The 26771-nt window shown below is 41.5% G+C and overlaps 3 protein-coding genes across 3 annotated transcripts in view; 1 reads left to right on the top strand and 2 right to left on the bottom strand.

The window, feature by feature from the left end:
- tti2 (TELO2 interacting protein 2) overlaps nt 1-2987 on the bottom strand; it is a 9006-nt gene extending 6019 nt beyond the window's left edge. The window contains exons 1-5 of the mRNA XM_061039136.1: nt 2817-2987; nt 1178-1676; nt 802-1001; nt 339-396; nt 101-229 (exon numbers count right to left, since the gene is read on the bottom strand). Coding sequence (XP_060895119.1) covers nt 101-229; nt 339-396; nt 802-1001; nt 1178-1675 — 885 coding nt within the window. The 5' untranslated portion in view covers nt 1676; nt 2817-2987. The remainder of the gene's footprint in view (nt 1-100; nt 230-338; nt 397-801; nt 1002-1177; nt 1677-2816) is intronic.
- Nucleotides 2988-6533: 3546 nt separating this feature from the next.
- On the bottom strand, nt 6534-22998 carry LOC132974843 (chromaffin granule amine transporter). Its single transcript, XM_061039132.1, has 18 exons — nt 22861-22998; nt 20595-20656; nt 16516-16614; nt 14387-14784; nt 14183-14307; nt 13894-13952; nt 13665-13748; nt 13344-13436; nt 13071-13160; nt 11890-11933; nt 11680-11740; nt 11265-11360; nt 10905-10983; nt 10524-10575; nt 9626-9689; nt 9366-9485; nt 8985-9118; nt 6534-7476 (listed from the first exon to the last, which is right to left on the bottom strand). Exons 3-18 carry the CDS (start codon nt 16610-16612, stop codon nt 7366-7368), a joined length of 1707 nt encoding a protein of 568 aa, XP_060895115.1. The 5' UTR covers nt 16613-16614; nt 20595-20656; nt 22861-22998; the 3' UTR covers nt 6534-7365.
- A 399-nt stretch (nt 22999-23397) lies between these two features.
- On the top strand, nt 23398-26506 carry LOC132974874 (uncharacterized). The gene is made up of 4 exons (XM_061039176.1): nt 23398-23525; nt 25298-25414; nt 25562-25682; nt 26208-26506. Exons 1-4 carry the CDS (start codon nt 23415-23417, stop codon nt 26504-26506), a joined length of 648 nt encoding a protein of 215 aa, XP_060895159.1. The 5' UTR covers nt 23398-23414.
- Nucleotides 26507-26771: the final 265 nt, after the last annotated feature.

Below are 26771 nucleotides of genomic sequence, written 5' to 3'. Positions count from 1 at the left end.
ACCGCTCGGCCACGGAGAACATTTGTGAAGAGCAGGGCGAGTATGTCCGTGTGTGTGTGTGTGTGTGTGTGTGTGTGTGTGTGTGTGTGTGTGTTCTCACCGTGTTGAGCACGACATGGTGCAGACAGCGAACTCCCAGAATGCAGTTCTCTTGTCTGAAGTGGTCGTTGAAGAGGAGGGAGGGTGGGAGGAGGCGGGGCAGGTGAGGGGAGAGAGCGGGTCGAGTCACCTGCTCCACACACACACACACACACACACACACACACACACACACACAGTTAGAAATCAAAATGAGTCGTTAGTCAGCCTCATAATTTACATGTCACAGTTAAACTGACCTGCAGGAGAGTCCATGCAAACACCAGTTTCACTGCTTCACAGCGATGCCACGAGTCCCTGCAACACACAAACACATCATAACCTGCTGTTTTCTCCAGTTTCTCACATCAGCATGCTGACTTTTTGCAGAAAAAAAAGTACTACGGGACTGGCAGGAGAAACTCCGGATAAAGTCTGAGTACAAAATTCACAAATGAAGCTCATTCCAAAAAACTTCAGGAGTTTTTTTAGGATCTTTCTTCCAACAGTGTCCTGACTAAGAAAGACAGCGGACACTGTTACCAAAGTTTACAACAAACAATGAGCAGCATACAACTATAACACAAGATGCCTGACTATAATACTTTAAAAACATGAAATCTGAGTATGAATGAATGTGTGTACTTTTGTGGTCTCTGCACCTGCTGGACTAAAAACACAAACACTCTCTCTCTCATCTACAGTCCAGAAACTGTTCCTCACTTGGCCAGCTGAGGCTGCAGGACGTCCAGGATTCCTCCCACTATTCCTCTGCTCTTCTTCTTCTTCTCCCCTTCCTCCTCACCCTGACTCACGTCCCCCATCAGGAGGTGGGGGGAGTCCCTCCAGCGACCTGCCCTCAGCAGCGCCTCCTGCAGTCTCTGAGCCGCCTTTCGGGAGGAGGAGCTGGTCCACGCCTGATCCTGAACACAAGAATAGAGACAGAATCAAAGATGGAATATGATTCTGGTATCTGGTAAAAACTAAAGCAAGATGTCTCCAAAGACGTCTCCATTTTTAATCGTTCACGAGCTGAGACACCTTTAAGAAAGAAATGTAAAGGTAAGTGAAAGTGTTTAACAATGTTACGACTTCTCACCTGGAAATGTGTGACAGCAAACACACAGATGGACGGAGCTACAGCCAGCAGCAGAACATCCAGACCTCCGGTATTTCCCAGAGTACCCAGAAACGCGGAGAGGGCGGCGCATACCGGTTCTGCTCTGCACGGGATGCTCCGATAGGCTGAGGCCGGCAGAGAGCTGCAGTCGTCTTCACAGAGCGGCAGAGCGGCACAGCCAATCAGAGCGCAGACAAGAGAGCTGTACGCCGCCTGAAGATCCTCACGCTGAGCATCCTCACGCTGAGCATCCTGATTGGCCTGTGAGGCTTCGGGGAACAGCCAATCAGGGTCAGCGATCTGGAAGAGACGCTCAACCCGACCAATCAACGTGTTATTTTCAGAGTCTGATGATGCACCAATCAGCTTCTCCTGCAGCCGAGTCAGGAGCTCTGTGATTGGAGGAAGAGTGGGAGAGGGGAGGGGCTTCTTTGAGGAGGAGAGATGAAGTTCATCAAGTAAAGATGAAAGCTGCATTCTGTAACGGGGACAGAAGAAAAGAAGAAAGGAAAGAAATATTACAAATAAATACATTTAGTCATCAGCTCCTGCTTTCTTACTACAAAACATCCAGAAGTCATATTCAAAAGGATATTTCAACATGAGGACTACACGTTTTGATCTTAAGATAAATATAAATATATAGATTAAAAAAGATGGTTGTAAATAAAGAGAATAAAGAGACAGATTATTTAAATAAATGTCATAATTAGGAAGCTTAATTTTGTGGGTTTATTATTTTAAAAGAAAGAAAAATATTTATGTTATTTTACTTCTCTCTAAAAATAAGTTGACTGGGTTATAAAATGACCGTTTCATATTCTAAAATTAGTTTCAAGTTGTTTTGTGGCAGAAATGAAAGCTTAGAAATCAAATTGATTTTGCCCAACAAATAAACATCGGCTCACGCAGACGTGCCGATGTCCATGGACGGTTCTAGGCAGGGGCCAACAGGGGCCAACAGGGGCCAGTGCCCCTGTAACACTGAGCTTGGTCCCCCCTGTGGCCCCCCCTCCAAAAGGAAGAGCCCCCCCTCATAACACATACACAGTAACTCAACAACCGGACTCACAATCTAGTATTAAATATTATTGCTGACACAAATATAAATCATGTTATTTAATGATGTGCGTTATCATTTGGTATAATATATTTTAAAGTGATCATCTTTGTCTATTCTTTAGCTGAGTTTAATGTTTAATGTTTAAGGTTTAATGTTTAAGGTTTAAGGTTTAATGTTCCTCTCTGATAAAACAACTGGCCCCAGTTTGGCCCCCTCAGTAAATGTGGTCTAGAACCTCCACTGCAGATGTCTGTTCATCATTTTATTTTATTTGGGGGGGAGGTCATGAAATGTTTTTTGCAGTTGGTCCTTCAGGGCCACCATAGCTTGCAGTTTGTATAGTGTAGATAAATTCAAGTCGATGCTCTGCAGCTGCTTTTCTTTTTAAAGATTATTGTTTCTTCACAAACAGAATTTATGTTTTAATTTCTTCAAGTTAGTTTAATGTTATTTATGTATATGAACTTAGTGTTCACTGTTTGTTAGGTTCATAAATAATTAGTGAACCTGTGATGTTTAAAGTCTGACTGATTCGTTTGTTTGTAAATTACTGACCTGAGATCAGATCTTTATCTCTCCTCGGTCAGCTGATCATCTTCTTTAAACATCGATCTGAAGAAACAACACAGGATTGTTTGTTTGAGGATTTTATTTCGCAGATTTCCGGCTGCATGAAGTCTAAAAAAAAAAACCCGGAAGATTTACTGTGACGGACCGTGTGTTCAGGATAAAATGTCCGGTGGGCTACAAACTCAAGCGTGAACAACGTTCCCACTGAGAAACATTCCAGATAATCAGCGTTTAGTTTCGACCATAAATGTAAAAAATAATAAAATATACACATCTTAAACCTTTTCAAACAATAATTAACACAGTGACGGTGAAGTTCAGAGATTAAGTAATCTCGTGTCTGTTGCCAGGCAACCCAAACATTCTCCTCACAGAGTGGCTGTGATTGGCTAGTTTTACCCCAGCTGGATGTTTGATTCAGAGGTTGTTTTTTGGGAGGGGGGGGGGGGGGGGGGGGTAGATGATTCCAGGGGGGAGGGGCCTCTACCTCCCAAAGTACCTTTAGAGACTGTAGGAACCACAAGCAGGGCTGCATACTGGGAGCATACTGGCTTAGAGTGGTACTCATTAGGACTGGGATAAAAAAAAAAGATTCACCAAAATGTCATGATTTTTATCTTAAAATCTTAAAAAGTGTATCTGGAGAAAGCTACCAACCCTGTCTTTAAAGTCTTTATATGTGATTTTTTGATCCAGCAGATGTCGCCCTGGAGCACCAGCATGAAACCAAAACAACTCGCGCTGCATTGTTGTGTTAGCATGCTAATGCTAGCGATCTTTATTATGCTCATATCTTCACACTGCATGTAAATTTACCTGAAATGAGCGTGATCTAGAAACACAGTTAAGCAGTGAGTACAGTATGTTATTCTTCTTTTCTCTAGTCCCTCAATTAAACCACTTTTATACGTGAGGGGAGGAGTCAGCCGGCCGTCCTGACGATGTAAACAAACTGAAGATAGGACTCTGAAAACTCTGAAAACATCACAGACAGTGGGACTCGGGTGTTACACCCATTGTAGACAGTCATGACTCACAGAGTTATTTTCAGAGGATACACTTGATTTCTATTTAAGTGTGAAAAATCAAATATAAAGACTTTAATTTTAACTAGTTTAGTATAAATAAACAACTATCAAGACTATTTATTTAACCTACTAAAAGATCTTGAAACTTCCTCTGTGCACAGATTACTTTTTCCCAATTATTTTCTCCCCCTATTTTTGAGAGCAGACGTTGGCATGGGGGGAGAAAGGGGGACATGGAAATCTTTATGGAGACAGTTACAGGGGGTCATTAAGTCAAATTACATGAAAAAAAAACACTTAGTGGATGAAATAATCCAAACTGGAGTTGTTAGATGTGGTCAAAGCTTTTTAATCTTACAGTAATTAAATAGTCCTTTATTTAAATGTAATATTTTTATAATTAAAATATAGATAAGAACACTTTGAAATAATCTCAGTGTGAAAACAAAAACACCTTTAAGTTACCTTTAAGTTAAAACATAATGAGGTCACCAGTTTGAAGACTTGAGAACAGATCAGGCTTCATGTTCACACACGTTGAACAGATCAGAGAATCTGTGTGAAATCAAAGAGACTAAATGTGACCATCACAGACACACGTTAGCGGTGGCTGTGGTGAGATTAGCGGCAGATTAATAAACAATCTTCACATAATATAACAGATTTCTGTTCGCCTCCTGTTTAACTTAAATCAGAGCCAGAGAATCAAAGTTAAAGCCTGAAACGTTTCCTACCTGTTAACACACACACACACACACACACACACACACACACCCACAATGACCACATCAGAGCCACAACCCAAAGGGTTAAAGACCTTTGATGACTTCACACACACACACACACACACACACACACACACACACACACACACACACACAAACACACACACACACACACACACACAGAGCGATTAGCTGTGTGTATTCATATTTCAAAGCAAGAGGAAATGTTTTGAAGCCGTTTGTGTGTGTGTGTGTGTGTGTGTGTGTGTGTGTGTGTGTGTGTGTGTGTGTGTGTGTGTGTGGGCTGAAGCTGTGATCTGCTGTCAGAGGATGTAATTAACACTGATTTATATCAACCGCACACACACACACACACACACCTTAAAAAAACAATTATTAACCATTAAATTATCAGATTAAATACATCGTGTTTGAAAAGGTATTTTTTGTTTTCATTCCTTAGCATCAAAACATCAGTTAGCCGCTAGTTAGCTAAGCAAGCTAGGACTTCTTGGTTTGTTTTCTGAATAAAACGTGAATTACTTTGTAAAAACAACAAACAGACTTTAAGTTTATAAGAATAAAATGCTTCATTCTGCTGTGGTGTGATTTAAAACGACAGGGTCCTCTGTTTCAACACACCACTCGGTAATAACAGGGTAAAATAATATTGGGGTGTAAGCTAGCTCGGCTGTAACACAGATTAAGTGATTACTTTAAAAATCCTGACTTGCTTCAAGACCCGCTTTCACTTAAAGGTCGGGTATGTGATTACACAACCGCTCTGAGAGTTTTTTGGTTTTAGTCGCACATTATTTGGAGGTTAATGTTTTGCTAAGGGATCAGGTTATCTTGGGGTTAGGTTTAGGTTATCTTGGGGTTAGGTTTAGGTTATCTTGGGGTTAGGTTTAGGTTAGCTTGGGGTTAGGTTTAGGTTAGTTTGGGGTTAGGTTTAGGTTATCTTGGGGTTAGGTTTAGGTTAGTTTGGGGTTTAGCCTTAAATTAGATGTCTATACCTCATTATTCAGATTCCTCTCTCAATTTGGTTGCTGATGATTTAATTAATAAGTGCTAAGCTAAATCCTACTTTTAGCTTTATAAACTTTTAGTGTTTTTGGTTAGCGTTACAAAAAGCTTTGGTTTTACTTATGCTAGTGGTTTGGTTCAGCTGAGGGTCTGAACTAGCGTTCAAATGGGGTCTTGTTTAACGTGTTCACCAAAACAGACCATATGGACATCGCCGTCTCATGGTTATTCACGACTTGTGACGTGTTTGACGACGGTTTCAGAAGAGGGCCCAGGTACTTTTTTTTTTGCAGCTTGCAAAATATATGTTAGCAAATCCTTACCCGGAAAAAATAGTCAGGCAAAAGTCAGAATGATAAATGTGTCTGTGTTCACACACACAGCTCCTCCGGCAAATATCAGGAGTTTTTCAGGAGTTTTCTGTAAGTGTGAAAGCCTCATACAGTCAACATCCTGTGTTTAAAAAACATGAATGAAAACTGAAACTTCTTCACTTGCTTGAAAAACTGTCAGCTGATTTACTGAACACTGACCCAATTTATCTTGTGATATAAAAAGAGTTCTGTTTTATTCTGACGGTATCAGAGCTAATGCTAATAACAAATCATGTGTTTGTGGTTTCTGTGAAAGGACTCTTTATGAAAGCCTCCCCGTGGGCCTTTCATCCACTTCCTGTTTACTTTTCCACCTGACCGAGCTTCTTTCCGTCCCTGCGTTATTTTCTCTGACGAAGCCGCCGTGACAGGAAATTAAAGAGCAGATAAGAAGCATGTGAACACATAAATAAATAAAAAAACACACCAGCTGATTTCCATCCGGATGCTTCTGTCGAGCTCGCAGTCGGTGGTTTAATGTGATCCCTGAGTCCAGGTGAGGACAGAAGCAAACACGCACACAAACACACACACACACACACACACACACAGGTGAACAACAGGTTTTAATGGTGACAGAGATCAGAGGTCAGATACAGACTCAGGTACATGTAACATGTCAACACTGTGAGATAAAAAGATTAAGTGTAGTTACACATCATGTAAAAAAATCACATTTACATGAAACAGTTCCTGGATGATAAACCAAACCTATAAAAACAAGATGAATAATAATATGTGCTCCTGTTAATTTTTTAATATATTCTCATCTCACCTGTGTGATTGTAGTCATTTCATCAAGTTAAAATATGTTCAATTAAGAGGTGCTATAAATAATAGGCATTATGTTTATCTAATTTATTTAAATATCAAATATAATCCTTTAATAACAAATTGAATCCGACTGATGGTTCCCTGAATTATTCTGTTTATTGTCAAACTGCTGATTTCAACATCACAAGTCGTAGAAACAAAGACGGTGAAGCTGGCGTTCTTAAGTGGACTTTAATAAAACACACTACTGGTTTTAAAGCCGACATAAAGCCCTCCACCAGTTGATAAAGCAGAAGTAGTTTGCAGCGCTACAACCAGTCGGTGTAAAGTGTGACATTTGAGAGTGGTTAGAGAATCAAAGTTGAAACGTTGTGGACTCTGAAGACGTGTTCAGGGTTTCCAGTGAATGGTGTTTGTGTTGACACTACTTGTTGAGAAGCATCTGTTCTGGTCTGACCGTGACGACAGGATGTCTGAGGGTGATGGTAAAACATGTTTGGAGGAAACATCACAACATAACATCTTCAGCAGCGTGCGTGTGTGTGTGTGTGTGTGTGTGTGTGTGTGTATGTGTGTGTGTGTGTGTATGTGTGTGTGTATGTGTGTGTCACTCCTCCGTCTCCTCTTCTTCGCTGTAGTCGCTCAGAGGAAACTCACGACTCTCCTTCTGAGTGTTGTAGCTTTTCCTGTGCATCACACACTCCTGATCAATGATGGCCTGCAAGGCACACATCAACACACACACACACACACACACACACACACACACACACACACACACACACACACACACACACACACACACACACACACACACACACACAGTAGATCAATAACGTTGCCTGTATGTCTGTGTAATCTGTGTGTAATTGGGAGTTTATTAGGAGGAAATGTTTCCTCTGCAGCTTTGAAGCAGCAGCCTCTGATCTGTGATCAGTCTAATCACTGTGTAATGACTTCACAAACACTTTGGCTTCAACATCACAGTCACACACACACACACTTCCTGCTGATCTGTCGGGACCTGCAGCTCCACTCTGTGTGTGTGAACAGATTTTAATAACGGGTGGTGTGCAGTCGACTGTGTGAACTTGATTTCTTGCTGTTGACACAGAGTGTTTTTGGGGATCCGTTCAGGATGCAGAAACATGAATCCTGCGGCTGTTTGGGCTCCATCGAGAGTTTTTTGAAGGTTCAAAGTTTCGGAAGAAGTCCAAGTGACATAATCGGCTCCCTTTTAACAGAAACTTTTCTCACAACAACAAGTGACTGATGTACAGAGGTGGGAGGTAACCAAGTACAAATACTTGTTTTTATTTTGCTATCTGTCCTCAACTTTTTGCTTTTAGTGTCCACATATAAACACAAATATCTGTACTTTCTGCTCCTTACATGTTCCAAACAGCTTCCCTACTTTGGTATTGATGCATTTAAGATTATTTATGTATATATTTATTTATTGAGAGGGACGGGACAGAAGATGGAGTTGGAGAGTACGGGTGAGGACCTGCAGACATGCAGAAAAAACTGCAGTTCCTTGAGTGTCCACTTGAAGCTGGCTCCAAAAGACCCAGAAGTCACACACACACACACACACACACCCATTCAAAAAAGCTGTTTTACAACAGAAATTAACATATTTACATCCTGGTACAAAAAACTATTTTGATTTGATTAGATATCGTCTTCATCGGCATACACTGTACGGGGGGTGAATTTTTTCATAACTCATCCGTTTTGATTTTATGAAGGACAAGAGTTAACCATAGTTAGGCGCGTAGCTGACATGATTGACAGGAGGGCGCGGTGTAACAGTTCATCAGAGGCTTAAGGCCCGCCTCAGCTCCAGCTCTCAGCCTGTCGTGACGTTGACTTAAAGTTTGGTTGAGAGAGAATTTACATCATGCCTACCTCTGCGATGGGACTCAAAAGCCGCCTGCAGTGGGTAAAGTCACTCAGGCTTTGTCCAAATATATATTCACAGTCTATGGGGAGGATATGAGGTAAATGGCCAACGGTGGGAGTCGACATGCGATTCAACCACTGAGATAAAGCAGCACCCTGAGATGAACTGTCTTAAATTAATGTGCTCCGCCTTCCTAAAAGAAAGTCTAGTCTCAGCGTAGATAGAATAAACAACAACACCTGTCAGAGGATGTGAAAGACGCATCGACATTAATTGAGCTGTTTTTTTAAAATTACCATCATGTGTGAATCCATACTTACCATTTTCTCCTCACTTACGGCCGGGTTACGTAACAGGAAGCAGAGCGGAGCGTACAGGATGTTGATCACCCCGATGAACACCATGAGACAGGGAAAACCTACCGCCTGGACCAGAGCTCCCCCTGTGGATGGTCCTGGAACAACAACAAAGATTTTTAAACGTCATCAAAGTAAAGGTGTGTCCTGACCAAAGCAAAGTCACATTTTCAAGTCGCAACTCATGCAAAGAGAAACGTGTTTTTAGATAAGAAGGTTTTTCTCATCTGTCTCTAGAACTGACTTTTTCAGCTTCACATGTTTATCCCATCAGGCATGTGTATGTGTTTGAGTGTGTGTGTGTGTGTGTGTGTTTGAATGTGTGTGTGTGTGTGTGTGTGTTACCTATAGCGAATCCCATACACAGCGCCACGTCAGCGATAGCGTAGACACTGCCGTAAACAGAGGCATGGCGGATGTCCACCAGGTAGCCCATGATGGCCATCATGGAAGAGTCGACCATACCTGAGGGACGACAACACGAACGTCACCAAAAGTGAGAGATGTTCTCCACAGTTTCAAATGAATCAAACCAGTTTGTCTGCAGCCGTTTCTCCACAAACACCTGAACACTTGAGATTCGGTGAAATAATGCTGACAGATACCTATAGCGAAGCCCAGACCTCCGTTTGGTCCAATCAGTCCGTAGATACTGGTGGCAAAAGGGACCTAACTCACACACACACACACACACACACACACACACACACACACACACACACACACACACACACACACACACACACACACACACACACACACACACACGCACACGCACACCAAGACAAAGGAGATGATCACAGACTTTAGAGCCCATACTCCAAAACATCAGCCCATAATTATCAAAACCAGGCGGTTGAATTGGTGGAAACCTACAAATATCTCGGGACGATAATCGATTCAAAACTGACCTTTGAGAAAAATTGTGAGGCAGCATTGACGTTTGTTTCGTCTGAGGAAACCTTCCCGATGTCAAGTTGACAAGACCCTGATGATTTTTTTCTACAGAGCTTTCATTGAATCAGTCCTGTTTTTTTTCTCGTTTCATGGTTTGGTAAACGGACTCTTAAGTGGGCGAGCAAACTTATAAGAGAGTCTCAATCCAACCTGATGGATCTCTATTCTGAAGAGCTGAAGCGTGAGGCGAGCACTATTCCTAACGACCGCTCTCATCCCTTAAACGGGGAGTTTCAGCTTCGATTTGCTCCTAAAGGGAGAACAAAACGCTACAGGAACTCTTTTATACCTGCAGCTGTAGCACTGCTGAACAAAGCTAGCACAACATGATGCACTTTAACCGTGTGTGTGTGTGTTTGAGGACTTCTCCATGACCAGATTTGATCTTTGAGTAGAGGTGACGGATGAAGAGATTAAAAACTGATCCAACAGATGATTGATTTGATGGATTTGATGGATGATTTGTAGAAGGATAGATGCGACAGGAATGACAGATTATTAGATGATTGGAAGATGATATTTGTATGGCTGGGTGTTTGTACTTACACACAGCAGACTGATGCCAACGATAAACATCCCCAACATCGAGCAGAGCCACCTGGAGACACAAAAATATCCATCAGCCCCCTCTGTCTGTCCGTCTGTGTGTCTTTAAAACCTGCAGGTTTACCAGAACTCTCCAGGTTCAGGTCTGAACAGGACTCTTGACTTTCAAGAAAAGTTAATCAGGTAATCTGCTGATTAAACCTCTTCCTCTTTGGCACTGAACTCAACAACACACACACACACACACACACACACACATACAGACACACACACACACACACACACGCACACACACACACACACGCACACACACACACACACACACACACACGCACGCACACACACACACACACACACACACAAGCAAAATCACACACTGACCGTCCCATCTTGTTGGCCAAAACACCAAACAGGTTTGTTCCTATCAGGTAGGAGATGCTGGCAGGGAGGAAGGCCATACCTGAAACACAACACACACACACCTGTTAGAGAAGGGGGAGGGGCATGAGGAGGATTAAAGGACGAGATGAAGGAGGTGACGTCAGGGAGCTCTGCGTGAAAGAAGAAAATGTTTCAACTTTCGCGCAAGAACTGCAAACGGGACCCTGCGCTGCGCTCAACATGGCGTCAAGGAGATGCACGTTTACGCGGAGCAACACAATACACAATGAATGGGCACAATGACAGCGGCGCGCAGCTCCGCCCGCGTCCTATCTGAAAGGCCCTTAAGTTGGGTCTTACCAAGTTGCCATTTAGGGGAACACATGGTCTGCATCATCCAGATGGGCAGAGTCGGCTCCAGGATGGCGACGCCCATGTTTGCGAAACACAGAGAACCTGCAGACACATAAAAGGACAGAAAGGTGGATAAAAAAAAAGAGAGCAGGGTCAATCCCCTGACACCTGCACTCACATAGAAACAAACAGGTAGACCCTACAGACTGTTTATAAAGATGGACGACATGAGCTGTGACGTCGTCTGGCAGAGCTCATGTCGTCCATCTCTCAGAGCTTGTTTGAGGATATTTTGTCTTCATTTTTGTACGACGAGAGGAGGAGGAGACTCGTCATCCACCTTCATATACAGTAAATAGTAAACTCCTACTTTGCAGAGAGCCATGTGTCCTGATGCAGACTCATGTTAGCGCCTTCTTACCTGCACTGATGAGGATGTACGGATCTTTTAACAGCGTCAGTAGCGGAGTCCCCTCCACACTCTGAAACACAGAAACTGAAGCTGGTCACTCTGATCCAAAACAGACCTGAATGACAGAACCCAGACCATCATTTAGATCACTTAAAGCTGAATCAGGGAGGACCAGACCAAACTAGATCAGATCAGCAGGCAGTTCTGAAGTGTACTCACCCCTGGAGAGATCTTTGAAGGCTGCAGGATGAACAGCTGTAATACTGAAACACAAAAACAGCAGAATACGCAAACGTCAGTAGTAAATTAAAATGTAAAAAAGTGTTTAAAAACTACAGCTGCCGTTAGTCTTACTGAGTCTTCAGGCTGACTGGAAAATGAAATCTTATCCAGGAAGTTCAATAATGTATAAGGACCATTGTATGATACAATATGTGAATTTAAGAGCTAAAAGTCAGAGACTCTTTTTCAGGACATGAGACCCTGACACACCAAGCAGACGGCAAAGAATTAGTGGCAACGAAGGCCGAATGTTGTGTCGCCTCACGTCACCTCACGTCGTCTCACGTCACCTCACGTCGCCTCACGTCACCTCACGTCACCTCACGTCGCCTCACGTCACCTCAGGTCTTGGCCAAAAAGTTATGTGTGAGGGGAAACAACTCTCCATGCCATTAGGCGACAATAGCTCGTTGTCATGATACGAGAAGACCATTTTCACACTGCTGTCGGTCACCACTCGTATTATAGGTACTTCTAATGGAGAATAATGTCTGATAAAAAGTTTTTAAAATGGCGCTGGCGTTGTCAGCCCTTGGTCTTTTAGTGGAAAAAGAAAAGAAGAGGCGACAAATAAGGAGAAACCGCACTAATGGGTGAAAGCGTGGATACTACAGCGGCATGCTCAAGGGGCTTTCCTGAACCTGTGAGGAGAGCTGGAGAGAAATGAAACCTCCCAACAGCCAATCAGAGAGATTCCTCTCACCGACTGACAAACGGCTATTCAACATGTCAAATCGGCCGGAAAAGGCAGACAGGGGCCGACGGTTAGCGACTCACCACCGAAGATCTCCTTGGTGCGTCAGGGCCTTTAAAAATGAAACTTAAGAAGTGCCAGCAGGGGGCAACTTCACTGAATGCAAAAAGAAGTCTGACTGCATAGAAGTCTCCCGGGGGAAAAGCCCACTGCTACCGTCATTTATTACATCAGTTAATGTTTTTCTGATATTTTCTTGGTGTAGTTTCAAGTGTCTTCTTCATAACAGCTTCAGTCTTTAAATGATGGTCCTGTTTAAAGTTGACGATAAAGCAGGGTACGCTTTAAGTGTCTCGTTTCGGGAAAGCTACTACCGTTCATTATGACCAATATTTGTCATTGTAAGTCTTTGTTTTCTCCTTACTTCCATCAAACACAGCCAGGAAGGCCAGAATCAGAAAGGGGGCGCTCTTCCCCACAAACTCATACATCACACTGCCAAATGGAGCTCCGACTGAAACACAACAAACAAACAATACAACAACAGTCACGTTTGTTTTCTGATTTTGTACAGATATGGATAAAAGACATAATGTTTTAGACCACTAAAGTGAGGACTCTTCCAAAGGATTATGACTAAAAACAAAGGTTCCCCCCCGTTTGTAATATAACGTATGAGTGTGTTTATGTGTCTCACTCAGCACTCCCATAGCCAGTCCTCCCAGTGCGATGCCCATGGCAATGCCTCTCTCCTCATCATCTGTGTACACACTGGCCAGCATACCAAGACCTACGCAAACACACACACACACACACACACACACACACACACACACACACACACACACACACACACACACAAACACACACCCACACACACACTCACACACACACTCACACACACACACACTCACACACACACACACACACACACACACACACAGATATGAGGATATGAGAACACAAATGCTAGTATGGTGGTATATAAAAACATTAACATGAACGTTAAATCTCTGACCCGCTACAGAGGAGAAGGATGAGCCGATCCCCTGCAGAGAGCGAGCGAAGAAGAGCAGAGCGTAGGTCCCTGAGAAAGCAAACACTGATACACACACACACACACACACACACACACACACACACACACACACACACACACACACACACACACACACACACACGATAAAACATCTCTTTATAGAAAACTTTCTCTCAACAACGTGTTTGTGTGTTTGTTTGTGACTTACTGATGGTCGATGCAAACATGATGATGAAACCGGCGAACATGGGGATGTGGTACCCGACCCTGCAAGAAAACAAGTGTATAAATGATCCACACAGATGATGACCTTAAAGAGTACATTTTAACTAGAATCAGACGATACTTCTTAAAACTTCCTCGGGGGACACTGCCTTCCAGCTAGCATAGTTCCTGGAAGTTTTACGCAATTACATGAAAATTAAAACAATCCGTACAACATCCCTTAATGTAACACAAAGTTGAAGACTGTGATGTGAAATCAAACAGAGCGATACCTGTTGGTGAGCGGGCCGACGAAGGGATTGACGAGCAGCTGGATGAGCGCTTTAGAGGCAAACAACAAACCAACACGGACATTTTCCTCCTCCAGGAACGCACTATCCTGAAGACAGGAGGACTCCTGCAGCAGAGGAGAAAGGAGAACTTGTAACCTCACCTGTACACACAGATCCATCAGAGTCAGGAGCACTTCCACCTACTGTAGCGTTAGTCGTCTCGTTGATCTGCAGCTCTGTGGTCAGGCTCGTCTGGTCCGTCGGCTCGGTGTCCAGTATCGGTTCAGTGTGAATCTCGTGCAGACTGAAGGTGGTGTTGTCAAACAGAGACACCAGAGGAGGGAAGGTGGGAGGAGATGATCGGGGGTTCTGCTCTGCTGGTGTATCCAGGACCAGTGCACTGTGGCTGGGACGAGGGAGCTGGGAGGCCTGGGAGGTCCAGGCAGAGGTCTGGAGGTTTGACCTGGACGAGGGCACCTGTGGGGGCGCTGTTCTCCGCTGTGGTGCACTGAGGCTGGGAAGAGGGAGCAGGGAGGGCTGGACAGTCTGAGGCTCTGGACTAGGGTGGTCCATGGCGTAGAGGAACGTCGGGATGATCGGCACTGGAGGAGGAAATATGCTTTATTAAATCTCTGACAACATAAAGTCAGTTTATATAATATATATCATTACATCATAACGTGCAGATGTTTAAATAAGACAAGTTTCCAGATCCTTTTTACAGGAAGAGTTTTAAATACGACCTCACGGGATGTAAGATTATATTCTGAGTCTTTTTAATTGGAAAACGATACGGTCAAGCAGAGGTCACTGAAACAACTAAATTCAAGATTCAACTTATACCACATGAATACTCCCCAAAATAAAAACACGGCTGAACTCAAACAGCAGGTAGAGTACTCTCAGCTTAAGACAGTACAAAACTTCAAAATAAAAGCCTGAAAATTTGATGATTGTGATTAATCACGATTAACTATTGAAATTTTGTCATTAGTCGAGATTTACAAATGTATCGTCTGACAACCCTACAAAACACATATTTTAGTAGGAGCAGAAGTAATATTATATTTCAGTCTGCATTGTCAACCAAACCACATCAAAAATCACAGAAGTTAACCCTGACCAGATTGATTAAAAATGGAAAAAATAAATAAATTCACTGGCCAAAAATGTTTAGGCTGAAACTTATTTTAACCAACATGTATTTATGGGCAACCCTAAAATGTGACAATAAAAAAAACAAAGTAACAAACATCTCATATAAGAAAACAAATCATGACAAAAGTGAAGTTCATGCTCAGCAGGTAAGAATCTAAACATTATGTTTATATTTGTTTATCACCTTAGTCACTACATTTTATTAAGAGAAATGCACATTAAACATCCAAAGGCACCAGAAGAGCGACTTTCTATAAATCATTAGCCGGTGAAAAACAAGTTAAACCTCCACAAACTGCCACTGGGCAAATAAAAAGTCATAGGAGAAAAAAAAAACAGAGGACAGGAGGAGAAAAATAATCCCTGAAGATATGAAAGGAGACAAGAATGACCTGAGACCACAGACTTTAAAGTTCGATGTCAGGAGGTCAGATGTGTGCATGTGTGTTTGTGACCTCTGCAGCCTTTACATCCCGCTCTGACTGTAACGGCTGACGACAGCTGTGACCCGCAGGGTTTTTCAGATGCGTTACAAATCTGTTTCCAGCTGCTCAGACTTCATCACAGAGGAAAATCTGTTTCTGAAATACGTCATGAGGCACCACATAACCACGTTAGGACACCAGAACGTTGTGTTGTTGCTCTGTGAATCCTAAAAAGACAAAAAATGATCCCGGTGATGTAAATGTTCAGAACAGATCTGAACCAAGTATAAGGTTAAAGTACAGAGCTAAGCATAAGGACTGCAAGCTGTTGTAACTCTCAACAGGTCAGTTCAAAAGGCGGTGCACTGTGTATGACCCCAAAATGAACAGATTTGAGGATGTTGCTTCAATTTCTACGTCATGATGCAGAGTTCATGCTTTCTCTTATTGCTTTAGTATGACTACTCATTTGAATGAAAGTTGGAAAGACCATTTCTTAGATGAAGAGACAATGTTATTGTCTTATGAAGCTCAGTGTAAATTCAAGCAGGAAGACCGTCCCTCTCTCCGTCTTCCTGTCCAGGTGGTCAGCTGATTAGGGGCGTTAACTCTTTCAGTACTTAACCAACCAGATTCTGCCATGTGTGTGTGTGTGTGTGTGTGTGTGTGTGTGTGTGTGTGTGTGTGTGTGTCTGTGTGTGTGTGTGTGTGTGTGTGTGTGTGTGTGTGTGTGAGTGTGTGTCTACTCACCGACCACAGTCAGCAGCATGTTGTCGAGTAGCAGAGCGACACAAACCACCACCAGGACGAGTCTGGGAGAGCCTCGACTCTGATGGAGCCACGCCATGTCTGCACACAGAGAGAGCACGCAACACTTTGTTCTTCAACAATAATCTCATGTTTTCTGTGACGCTGAACCTTTTGATGAGTTGACTGTGTGTGGATCAATTGATGTGTGTGGATGTGTGACATTTTGCAGGTTTAATAACAGCAATAAGTTCTGCTTTTGGTTAAAAAAAAAGCCATTCAGGATTTGATCAGCCCTGTCCGTTTTAAACAGAATTACTGAACATACTTCAAAACGTTTTAGAAAACCATGAAAGGAACCAATTACATTATTTTTAAAGTAATTAAAGTAAAACTTAATACATCGTAGAGTGTGAGTTTACTGTGGTTTAAGAATGTATGTAGCCTAGAAGTGTAATATTTAATCAGTTAGTGAGCGGGACATAATAAGTCATGATTATGAAATTACAGTTTTTTTAAATGAGTCTGGAGTCACCTTGCTCCACAATCAAATCAAATCCAACAAATCCTAGACAACTGGTTCGTTACTGGTCTAGCTTCAGGACCCAGCACCGTCCCTTAATGAGAAATCGTGACCCAAATTTCTGATAACGTTCAACCAATCAGATTTATTTAATGACAAATCGAGCAGTTTGGACCTCAAAACATGTCACAGAACAAAGAGACAAACTAAACACACATGTCTTCAAAGTGCTCAATACACTTATTTTTAAATATTTAAAGATTAGATTCAGATTGGGGATTGAGATGCAGGTAGTAAAGGAGCCACAGGTCAGACTTGAACCCGGACTATGGCCTCCGTACATGGGGTGCGGCCTGGACTTTTTTTTACTGATTCATTTTTTAGTTTAGTTTAGTTTAATAATTTATTTGAATCAGGGACAGTGTACAAAAATTAGTCTCAGAAGAGAAGAGATGCTTTGTACCAGATTTAGCTAGCTAGCTAATTTCCATCTGTTGTCCCTGGGCAGATGATGGCAACAGCAAAATACAAATCTTTTCAGGCACACATTCTAATCGCATCCCAATGAAAACATCTCCGGGTCCAACCTTTCCTTCCCTCTAAATCCTGTCTGCTCTTTATTGGATGCTAACTTGTATTTACTTAAAGTACGAACATATTTAATAAACGTAAAGAGTCTGCAGTCAAACAACTCTGTGAGGTTCGACACCCCAGTGCTTTGAGCTAAATGCTAATATTAGCATTTCGCTAATACAGCTAACGAGCTTGTGTTGAGCCGGTATAAACATAAGATGCTGGATAATATGTTAACATACTACACGCGTCTCATCTCTCCAAGTCATGTGCACAATATTTTGAGCAGGAAACAAAAACAAAGAAATGTAGGGATGCAAATGGTGTATGCTCATCCATCACTCAATCAATCTTTATTTGTATAGCGCCGATTGATAACAAATGTTATCAAGTCACTTAACTATAAGAGGAGGTGTAGGCCATACTCTGTGCTTTAAACCTTTAAAGTCAGACTGTAGATCTGTGTTTGTTCTTTGGCTTTATACCGTCTCTGTGTTGTGATGAAGAGTGTCAGTGAAGAGCAGCTGAGAGCTCCTTCATATCACAGCTGATCTTTAATAAAACTACACAACCCTCTCCTACTATCACTGATATTAGTCTGAGTGTGCTTCTGCACAACCTCTGCCGTCTGATCTGGAGTCAAAGATTGATTTATACGCTGTTCCTCTTTGCCTCCAGTCTTTATCCCGCTCTGTACAAAGCAGAGACTGTAAATATTAATGTTTGAAGCCAGAGTGACATCACCTGTCTGTTCCTGCAGGGGGCTCCTGAGGCTCATCAGCAGCAGCCGTCATGTTGGAAATCCTGTCTCACCCTAACTTTCAGTCAAACTAACGACAGGCTGAGAGCTGGAGCTGAGGCGGGTTGTATTTTCTTTATTGTTAAGATTACTCTGACACTATAGCTGCTTTTTCATGAACAGACATTTAAGGGACACGGATCATCACTGACCAGACGACGGCACTAAAACTGCATTTGTATTTTTTTAAAACTAAAATAGAAATAAAAACAGGAGATTAAACATGTGTGAGCGGCATTAGTGACGCAGCTCTGACCTGAAATATTTCAACAACTGTTTGATGAGTTGTGATGAAAAGTTGTTCACACAGGTTCCCCAAGCTAACATGCTAAATAAAGACGGTAAACATGTTAATATATAAGAAGATTTGAATCTGCATCAATCTGAATAAATGTGTCTAATCTCTGGATTTAATACTAAGAAGAGAAAAGATGCTTTATCCCAGATTTAGATAGCTAACTTCCATCTGTGATCTGGGCAGATGATACTGAAACCAAAGGGAAAAGCATGCAGGTATAATGCCACATTAAATAGTGGAGATCATTTAAGCATACTCGCACAGCAAAATCAAAATGTTAGCATGCTAATGTTAGCATGTAGCTCAAGGCACCTGGTAACACAGCTGCTGACATAAAAGTGTCTCATGTTGTTTTTACCCACTCCCTGACAATGATTTCTTTTTCACTGAACATTATTCTTTTTCATTTGTTGAAAGAACTCCTGGAGGCAGTTTGAGATGATTTATAAAGAGACAAGAAAACGTGAATCAAAACTCTGAACACGCCGTCAGTGATGTTCTGTGAACGAGACTGTTGACTGTTTGTCTGCTGTTTGATTTTTTAAGAGGCTCTTCACTCACACTAACGCATTTAACAGACACACACACACACACACACACACACACACACACACACACACACACACACACACACACACACACTTCTCATTCTCTTATCTCAGTCCATCTTGGTTGGTTGCTACACCCCCACCTCTTTCCCTCTCTCTCTCCCTCCCTCTCTGTCTCTTTCTCTCTCTGTCTCTGTCTCTCTCCCTCTTTCTCTCTCTCTCTCGTCCTGTTTGATGGAAAATTGATCTGAAATGTAATTTCGACGCAGCAGAGAAACGAACCTGCAGAACGTAATGGAGTCTGGACATCGTCTCTGTGTCAGATCGTTGAAATGTTTCTCTGATTTATATTCTAACATTTTGAGTAAAGTGTCTCCTCTCTATTATTCGTCAGTTTCACAAATAAAACTTGTCGTGAAAATCAATCCAACCCGAGCAGCAGCCCGACAGGTGATCGATGATCAACACAACAGCTACAGTGATAAATATTATAAATATATAAAACGTAGCATGAATACAGACTCAAGTTAAAGTTTAATAAAAGAGCCAACGGAAAAAAGGATGTAATAATTAATGTAATAAATAAAAGATTGTGATAAAAGGGAGGATAAAAAAAATTGTTTGATATCTAAATGAAACAACAATAAAGCGATAAAAGAAACTAATAACAAAATAAAATTAAACATTTGTAAATGACAAAATTAAGAAAATATAAATGTATAAAATGAATGTAGTTCGATAAAAGCAAAAATTAAACACACCTTCAAAAGAACTACAACCGAATATTTAACTATGTGATCTAAAAAACAAGAACTGGGAAAAATGTAATTCAAATGTAATAAAAAAAAATAAACAATAAAAAAATATATTTATTTAATAATTCTTGAAAATTAAAATCTGAAATTAAACATGCCTTAAATTTGTAAACATATCAATGAATCACATTGAAATATTTTAATTGTGAATTCAATAAAAAATGTTTTGAAATGTTTTGAAATGAAACTCAGAAGTTAAGAATGATAAACATAAAATCCTCAATGAAAGAATTAAAAGGTTGAATTAAACATGCCTTAAATTAGAAACAGATCAAATAATAAAATCTAAAACACAACAAATAAAAATATAATTTAATGAGATTCATTCAAATTTACAGTCCTAAACAAAATATTTAAAAGTTACAAATAATTTAAACAATTAATCTAAATGATAATTTTGATTTGATTCTTGCACATTAAAAGTTAACTGTAAGTAAACTCTCTGATCGAATACATAAAATAAACTGAACTGAACGACCGGCCGGCAGCTGGTTGAGACACAAACAGACAGACAGGTTGGTCCTACCTGGACGAGAGGGGCTCCTGGTCTGGTCTCTCAGCTGCTGATGGACGGACTTTATATCTGACCTGAGGGGAGGAGGGAGACGAGGACAGAGAGGAGACGAGGAGACAAGGAGACGAGGAAGGACAAGGAAGAGGAGGTAGACGTTTCCTTTTTTATTCTGATAAAAACAGACAATAAGAAGACACACACACACACACACACACACACACACACATCTACACACCAGCAACGCAAATGATAAAGCCTCTGACCTGTGTGTGTGTGTGTGTGCGTGTGTGTGTGTGTGTGTGTGTGTGTGTGTGTGTGTGTGTGTGTGTGTGTGTGTGTGTGTGTGTGTGTAGATGTAGATGTGTGTGAGTGATAAGGTCTCCAGCCTGCAGGTTGTTCCAGGGCTTCAATAAAAGGACAACAGATGCTCACAATTACTGAGACAGACACACAATCACACACACTCACTGCTGCTCTCTCTGTGTGACGTGTTTCATGTACGTTTGTCTGCTCACATCTGATCGAAAACATGAATAATGATCAGAGATAGAAGAAGTCATATTAGTAAAAGTGTTCAAACACTTCAACAGAAATTTAAGTTCTTCATATAAATTCTTACTCAAGAAAAAAAACTAAGTATTAGAATTAAAGGCCCACTTAAAGGAGCAGTATGTAACTCTGACCCCCTAGAGTTTAAAATGGGTACTGCAGTCCAAATTCAAAACATTGTATAGAGCTGTCTCCCCCCGCCTCCTCTGTAGAGTCGATGCTCACGCAGGTTGCCATGTGGTGGACACTGAAGCTTCAGTGTTTATCCAGCTCTGCATGAGTCTGTAAACCTTTCTGTGTTCTAACCTCTCTCCATTTTTCAAAAGCATCTCCAATATTGATCCTAGTTTGAGCACGTTTCTGCTCGTGGAGCTTATTAGAAACATGCAGAGGCTTTTTAGGTCGGGTACAATCACTTCTATCTGAACCAGTTCTCTTGCCCGCTTCCATCGCTGCAACACCTGTTGGTTTGACCTGATAACTGCTCTCATATCTGACAAACCGAGGGGCGTCCAAAACGGCCGTGTGGGGGTTCCTTAAAACCGCCTACCTTCTCTGGTCCAAACAAATCCAGAGCATTCAGGACCAGAATCTAAAGTTAGAAGGAGGACATACTGGCTGCTGCATTGTTGTCAGAGAAGCCAGCACTTCAACATAGCATGTTTCCTTAATGTCTGATCATATAGTAAGATACCTTCACACTGATTGGACCTTTAAAGTACCAATAAGAGATACTCAATATGAAGAATACTAAATGTATTATTGTATCATAATAATTGATGCATTCATGTCTTCATGTCTTTAACTTTGCAGCAGGCTAGGTGGAGTTTACTTTGGTGAGTTTGGTGATATGATACAAGTCAAAATCGAACCATAATTTTCGGTACCATGGCAACAAGTAGGAGTTCTGGTCACCTAATATTGGATCATTTCTTGTTTTAAATTATCAAAAATGGCAAGCTAACTCCTGCAAACTGTTTAAAATGCACAAAAACATTGGCAACCGATCATGAGGTAAACGTATGTTGGAGTAATCCCAAGATAAGTCTGCAGGGGGCGCTAAACTCAGGCCGTGATCAGCCCAGTGCCTCAGTATACACGGCAGACCGGAAAACGTGCTATCAAGGTGACATTCAGCCCGTCATCAAAATCAGTCATATGATCCAAATATGGGGTCTAAATCGGCCAGATAATGAAGTGTACTGTACGCCCGACTTTAGACCCACAAACCGTTGGATCACTGAAACTTGGAGTAAATTCAGACAAACAAATATTAGTGTAATAATTTCAGTAAGCAAGATGAGAACAATTAAAAACTATCACTTCAAAAATTTGAGGGAAAAATTGCACATAAGCACCAGGTTTTCATTCACAGGTTCGGGTGTTCTGCCTCATGCATCCAAAAACAGCTGCATGATTGACAAATCAACACACCTGGAAATATAAGTATCTGTGTATTGCAGGAATGATTGTACTGGTTTTGGGTGATCAGAGACGATGATCTGAGATTTATTTTTCACCTGTTTGGTGTCGTCACAAAGCGGATTCACTTGTGTCAGTTAACCGGCTTTAATCACCTGTAAACACTCGCACATCCGCCTACCTGCCAGAGACCAGCTCTGCTCTAATGAGTCTTTATGGTCACATTTCAGACCACATAAAGTAAAACCACACGAACACACACACACACACACACTAAAATACACACACACACACACACACAGACTACCTGTCTCGTGTCTCCAGGTGTGTTTAATCTCTGCGGTCTATGAGGTGTCAGGTATCAAACGGCCCGCCTCACCTGAGGCCTTGGGGCTTCCAGGAAGGAAGCGAGGGAAGGAGGCACTGTCTCCGCCGACTGATGCGGTCGAGCTTCAAACACACCTTCAAAACTTCTGAGAGATGGGCAGCTGACAGAGGACGGATCAGAGCAGAGGGGAGGGTATAAAAACAAACACACCTGAAGGCAGCAGACAGAGAGGTTCAGAGCACAGACTGACAGGTGTGAATTATCTATAAACTCGGCAGAAACTGTTTAAAAGAGTTTGTTTTTAAATACTCTGGAAGGATTTTTTCAAATTCTTCTGATAACAGGATCCATTATTCGACCACAGGACAGAAGATCTCCTTAAAACAATAAAGAATCTGTCCAAAAAAATACAGGATCATAATATTAAGTCGACAGAATCAAAGCTGTTTCTGCTGTTAAAAAGTTTTCTGCAAGAGATAAAAAGAGGATCCAGTGATTGATTTTTATAGGAGCGATTCATTGATCGATTGAGGATGTGGATGTGGCGCAGCTTCCTGTGTGTGTCTCTGGTCTGTGGTCTGGCTCTGGACTCCAACACCATCAGATCCTCCAAGGAGTCAACGCAGCAGAGCTCCGAGCTGCTGGTGAGTAAATAAACACTTCACTGTAGTACTTCTACATCTTCTACAGCATGCTTGGTTCTTCTTGTGAGATTATGTTGAGATGTGTAAAATTGAACAAACAAAGAAATAGGACAGAAAAGGAATGAAGGTTTATCTTTATTTATTTTAACTTAACAACAATTTAACACATAAACCGTGCAGGGAAGTGGAAACTCGTGTTTTAGACTGTGCAACTACAAAATGTATACCCACAACCTACAACTGTGTCAACATGGAAAATGTGCAAACCTGAAAGAGTCTTACAGACGGGCCTGCTCGTTAACTTTACTGCATGTTTAACAGGAAAAGACACGCTTTTTTGTTACTTTTGAGGCCTAGTTTTACCTAAATAACACCACAACACTCAAAATAAGATTTGATTGAACAATATGTATACTTATCATGATAGTTTCTCTAGCTATAAAATGGGTTTCATGATCGTCATTTTGAGTAGAGCTTCAAAAAAGCAGCATGAGTATCTTCATGTACTTTTAAACACAGTAGGGACTGTAGTAATGTTGTAGTTCTCCAAATCAGTCATGGTTTCAAGATGTTGAAACCATGACCGGTTGTCTTATCTCGGAATAGAAAGGATTTTTACTCTGTCTTGTCTCAGTCTCAGACTGGGTGGACTCCAGATTTTAAATCAAGACCGGTCAAGACCTCCACTGAAAGGTTATTGTTCCACATCATCACTGTGATCAGAAGGAAAACGTCTCTTTCTAAAAGAACAGATCATTTTAATTCATTCATAATAAGATTATTTTACACCGATTACGACCGCAACCTTCCCGGTGTTATGGTCTAAGTGAGTGACACGCCTGCTGCGTGGTTGATGATTTTTCTGTGATATTTATGGTCTTGGTCTTGTCTCGGTCTCGTCCTGCCTTGGTCTTGGTCTTGATCCCTAAATGTCTTGGTCTTGTCTCGGTCTTGGAGCTCTCTGGTCTCGGGGAGTCTTGGTCTGTCTACTCGACAGTAGTACTGGTCATTTTAGTAGAAGCTGTAATATTATAAACACTAATCAAACTCCAGAGGTGCTCCTGCTGTTTTTAGCCCTTAAAGCCTTTAGTCTGCTGTTAGCTTTTGGCCTGTTTTTAACTTTAAATAAATCCCTTACTTTACTTTGAATCTTTGATTCTTAATTCTATTCTCAAAAGAATATAAAGGATGTAAAACTGGTAACATATTGAATAAAAGTATTCTTGATTTCTGACGCATGCAGTGTGTACGGTTGTTGTAAAAGTAAATTGAAGACCCACTTTTTTAATCTGGCTTTTAATTTGGAGGGATTAAAAATTTTGGTTAATATTTTCATCTTTGTTTTCACATCTTTTGTTTATCTCTTGTATTTTATTTCAGTCTTATCCAACTGTCATAGATTTATTTTGGGGCTTTTTGTGCCTTTATTGTAGAGATAAGATAGAGGATATAGTCAGAAATCAGAGAGAGAGAGAGAGAGAGAGAAGGTGGGGAATGACATCTGTGACTCGCTTGGAGTCCTATAGCCTCGAGCCTTGATTTTAATGTTTTAATTCCTACTGTATGAACTTTTATTTTATTACCGTCTTCCTGTTGAGTCTTTTATTGTTGTAAAAGTCTGTCATTCTTTTGTGAAGCACTTCCGGCTGCATGCTTTTTCTGTATGAAAAGAGCTTTATAAATAAAGTTGAGTTGTGTTTAATGTAGTAGTAAGTAACCACCTGTGGATATATGACGTAATAACCATGACATCGCTCTCACCTGTCAATCAGGATGGTTCCAATGGTGACCAGGTGGACCGTCCAGTCCGGCGTCGAACAGACACAACGTCCAACTCCAATCGAGGATCACCAGCTTCATGTTCAACACCTGACTGTGATGTACCTCAGGTCAGTGACAGACAGGGAGAGAACACCTGGACGGATTTAAAAACAGGACAGCCATATGGACGTAAATGATCTAATCTGATTATCAGATACTTCAACTCATACGCCTTCTTCTGTTTTTGTCTATCAATCTATCAATCAAATAATCAGATTGGGCAGTGCAGTAACAGAGCTCAGAGGAGAGCATCCTCCCAGGACAGACAGGTGAACAGACACACAGACACGGAGACGGACATACAGAGCAACGGTGACGGCTTTAACAGGACAAAAGGTGAGTGAATCTATAAGTGGCTGAAATGTATTGACAAAAGGGTTAGAAAAGCATCACAACGTACACATTTATATCCACGTAATTGCTTTTTTGACATCTCTTAACTTGTCCTTTTGCACCCCTTTGTTTATTTTACGCTTTAGTGTATGCGTGAAAAACAGTCTGCATGGAAAGCAAAAGCATATCTGAAGGTGTCGATTTCACTTTCTGAACACACACTTGCTATTTGTATTGTAAACAAAAGCACACAGAAAAACAAGCCTCTGCTTGAAGTCCTTTATCACTACATCAGATTAAAGATTTCAAGAGAGATTCACCGTTAATCCAGAGACGTGTAATTGTCAGGCGAAAGCAAATGGGTTCCAAGATCACTGTCTGAATAATTACGTCCTTAATTTCTACAAAACGTTCCCCACCTGGTTTTGTATTCTTCCTTTTTATAAATAAAGACTGTAAGTGATTTGATGTCAACTACAAGTCCCAGAGTGCACTGCAAAGAGTAACATGTAATATCTAATCTTCCAGCTCCAGAGATGTCGAGCTGTGTGCGGTCGGGGGACTGTGCGGACGGTCTGTGCTGCGTCAGGTATCTGACCGGTAAACGTTGTCAGAGGATCCCCGTGGAGGGCGAGGCCTGTCTGCTACGAGGGTCCACCAAACGGAGAAGCAAGCTGGGGCGCTGCGATTGCGATGTGGGGCTGTCCTGCACCGCCGTTAACCGGGCAGAGTCAGGGAAAGCCAAGGGTCAGGGGGTGTGTCTCCCCAGCCAGAGCCGGAGGAACAATTCTGGGAAGAAGAGGAGGACGGCAGAGACGAGCTGCTGACAGATTCACTATAAACTCTGTAGCATCGGAACATATTTAATTTAACTCGGTTCAGTTTGTAGAAAAATATTGTTGATGTGTAAAACTATAGTGACATGAGTCGAGGTTCAGGTATCACCTCTGGAGGCCATGTTGGATCTGACTTTGAGTAGTTGTAATCATGTGATCATCATGACATGTTGAATTTAGTTAGAGAGCAGGAAGAGGTTGATCCATGACTTGACTTCTTTTAAGTCCATGTAAATTAACATAATTAATATTTCTT

The sequence above is a fragment of the Labrus mixtus genome, chromosome 5 (assembly GCF_963584025.1).
Source record: "Labrus mixtus chromosome 5, fLabMix1.1, whole genome shotgun sequence".
Classification (NCBI taxonomy): Eukaryota; Metazoa; Chordata; class Actinopteri; order Labriformes; family Labridae; genus Labrus; species Labrus mixtus.
This window is presented reverse-complemented; position numbering and strand designations above follow the sequence as displayed.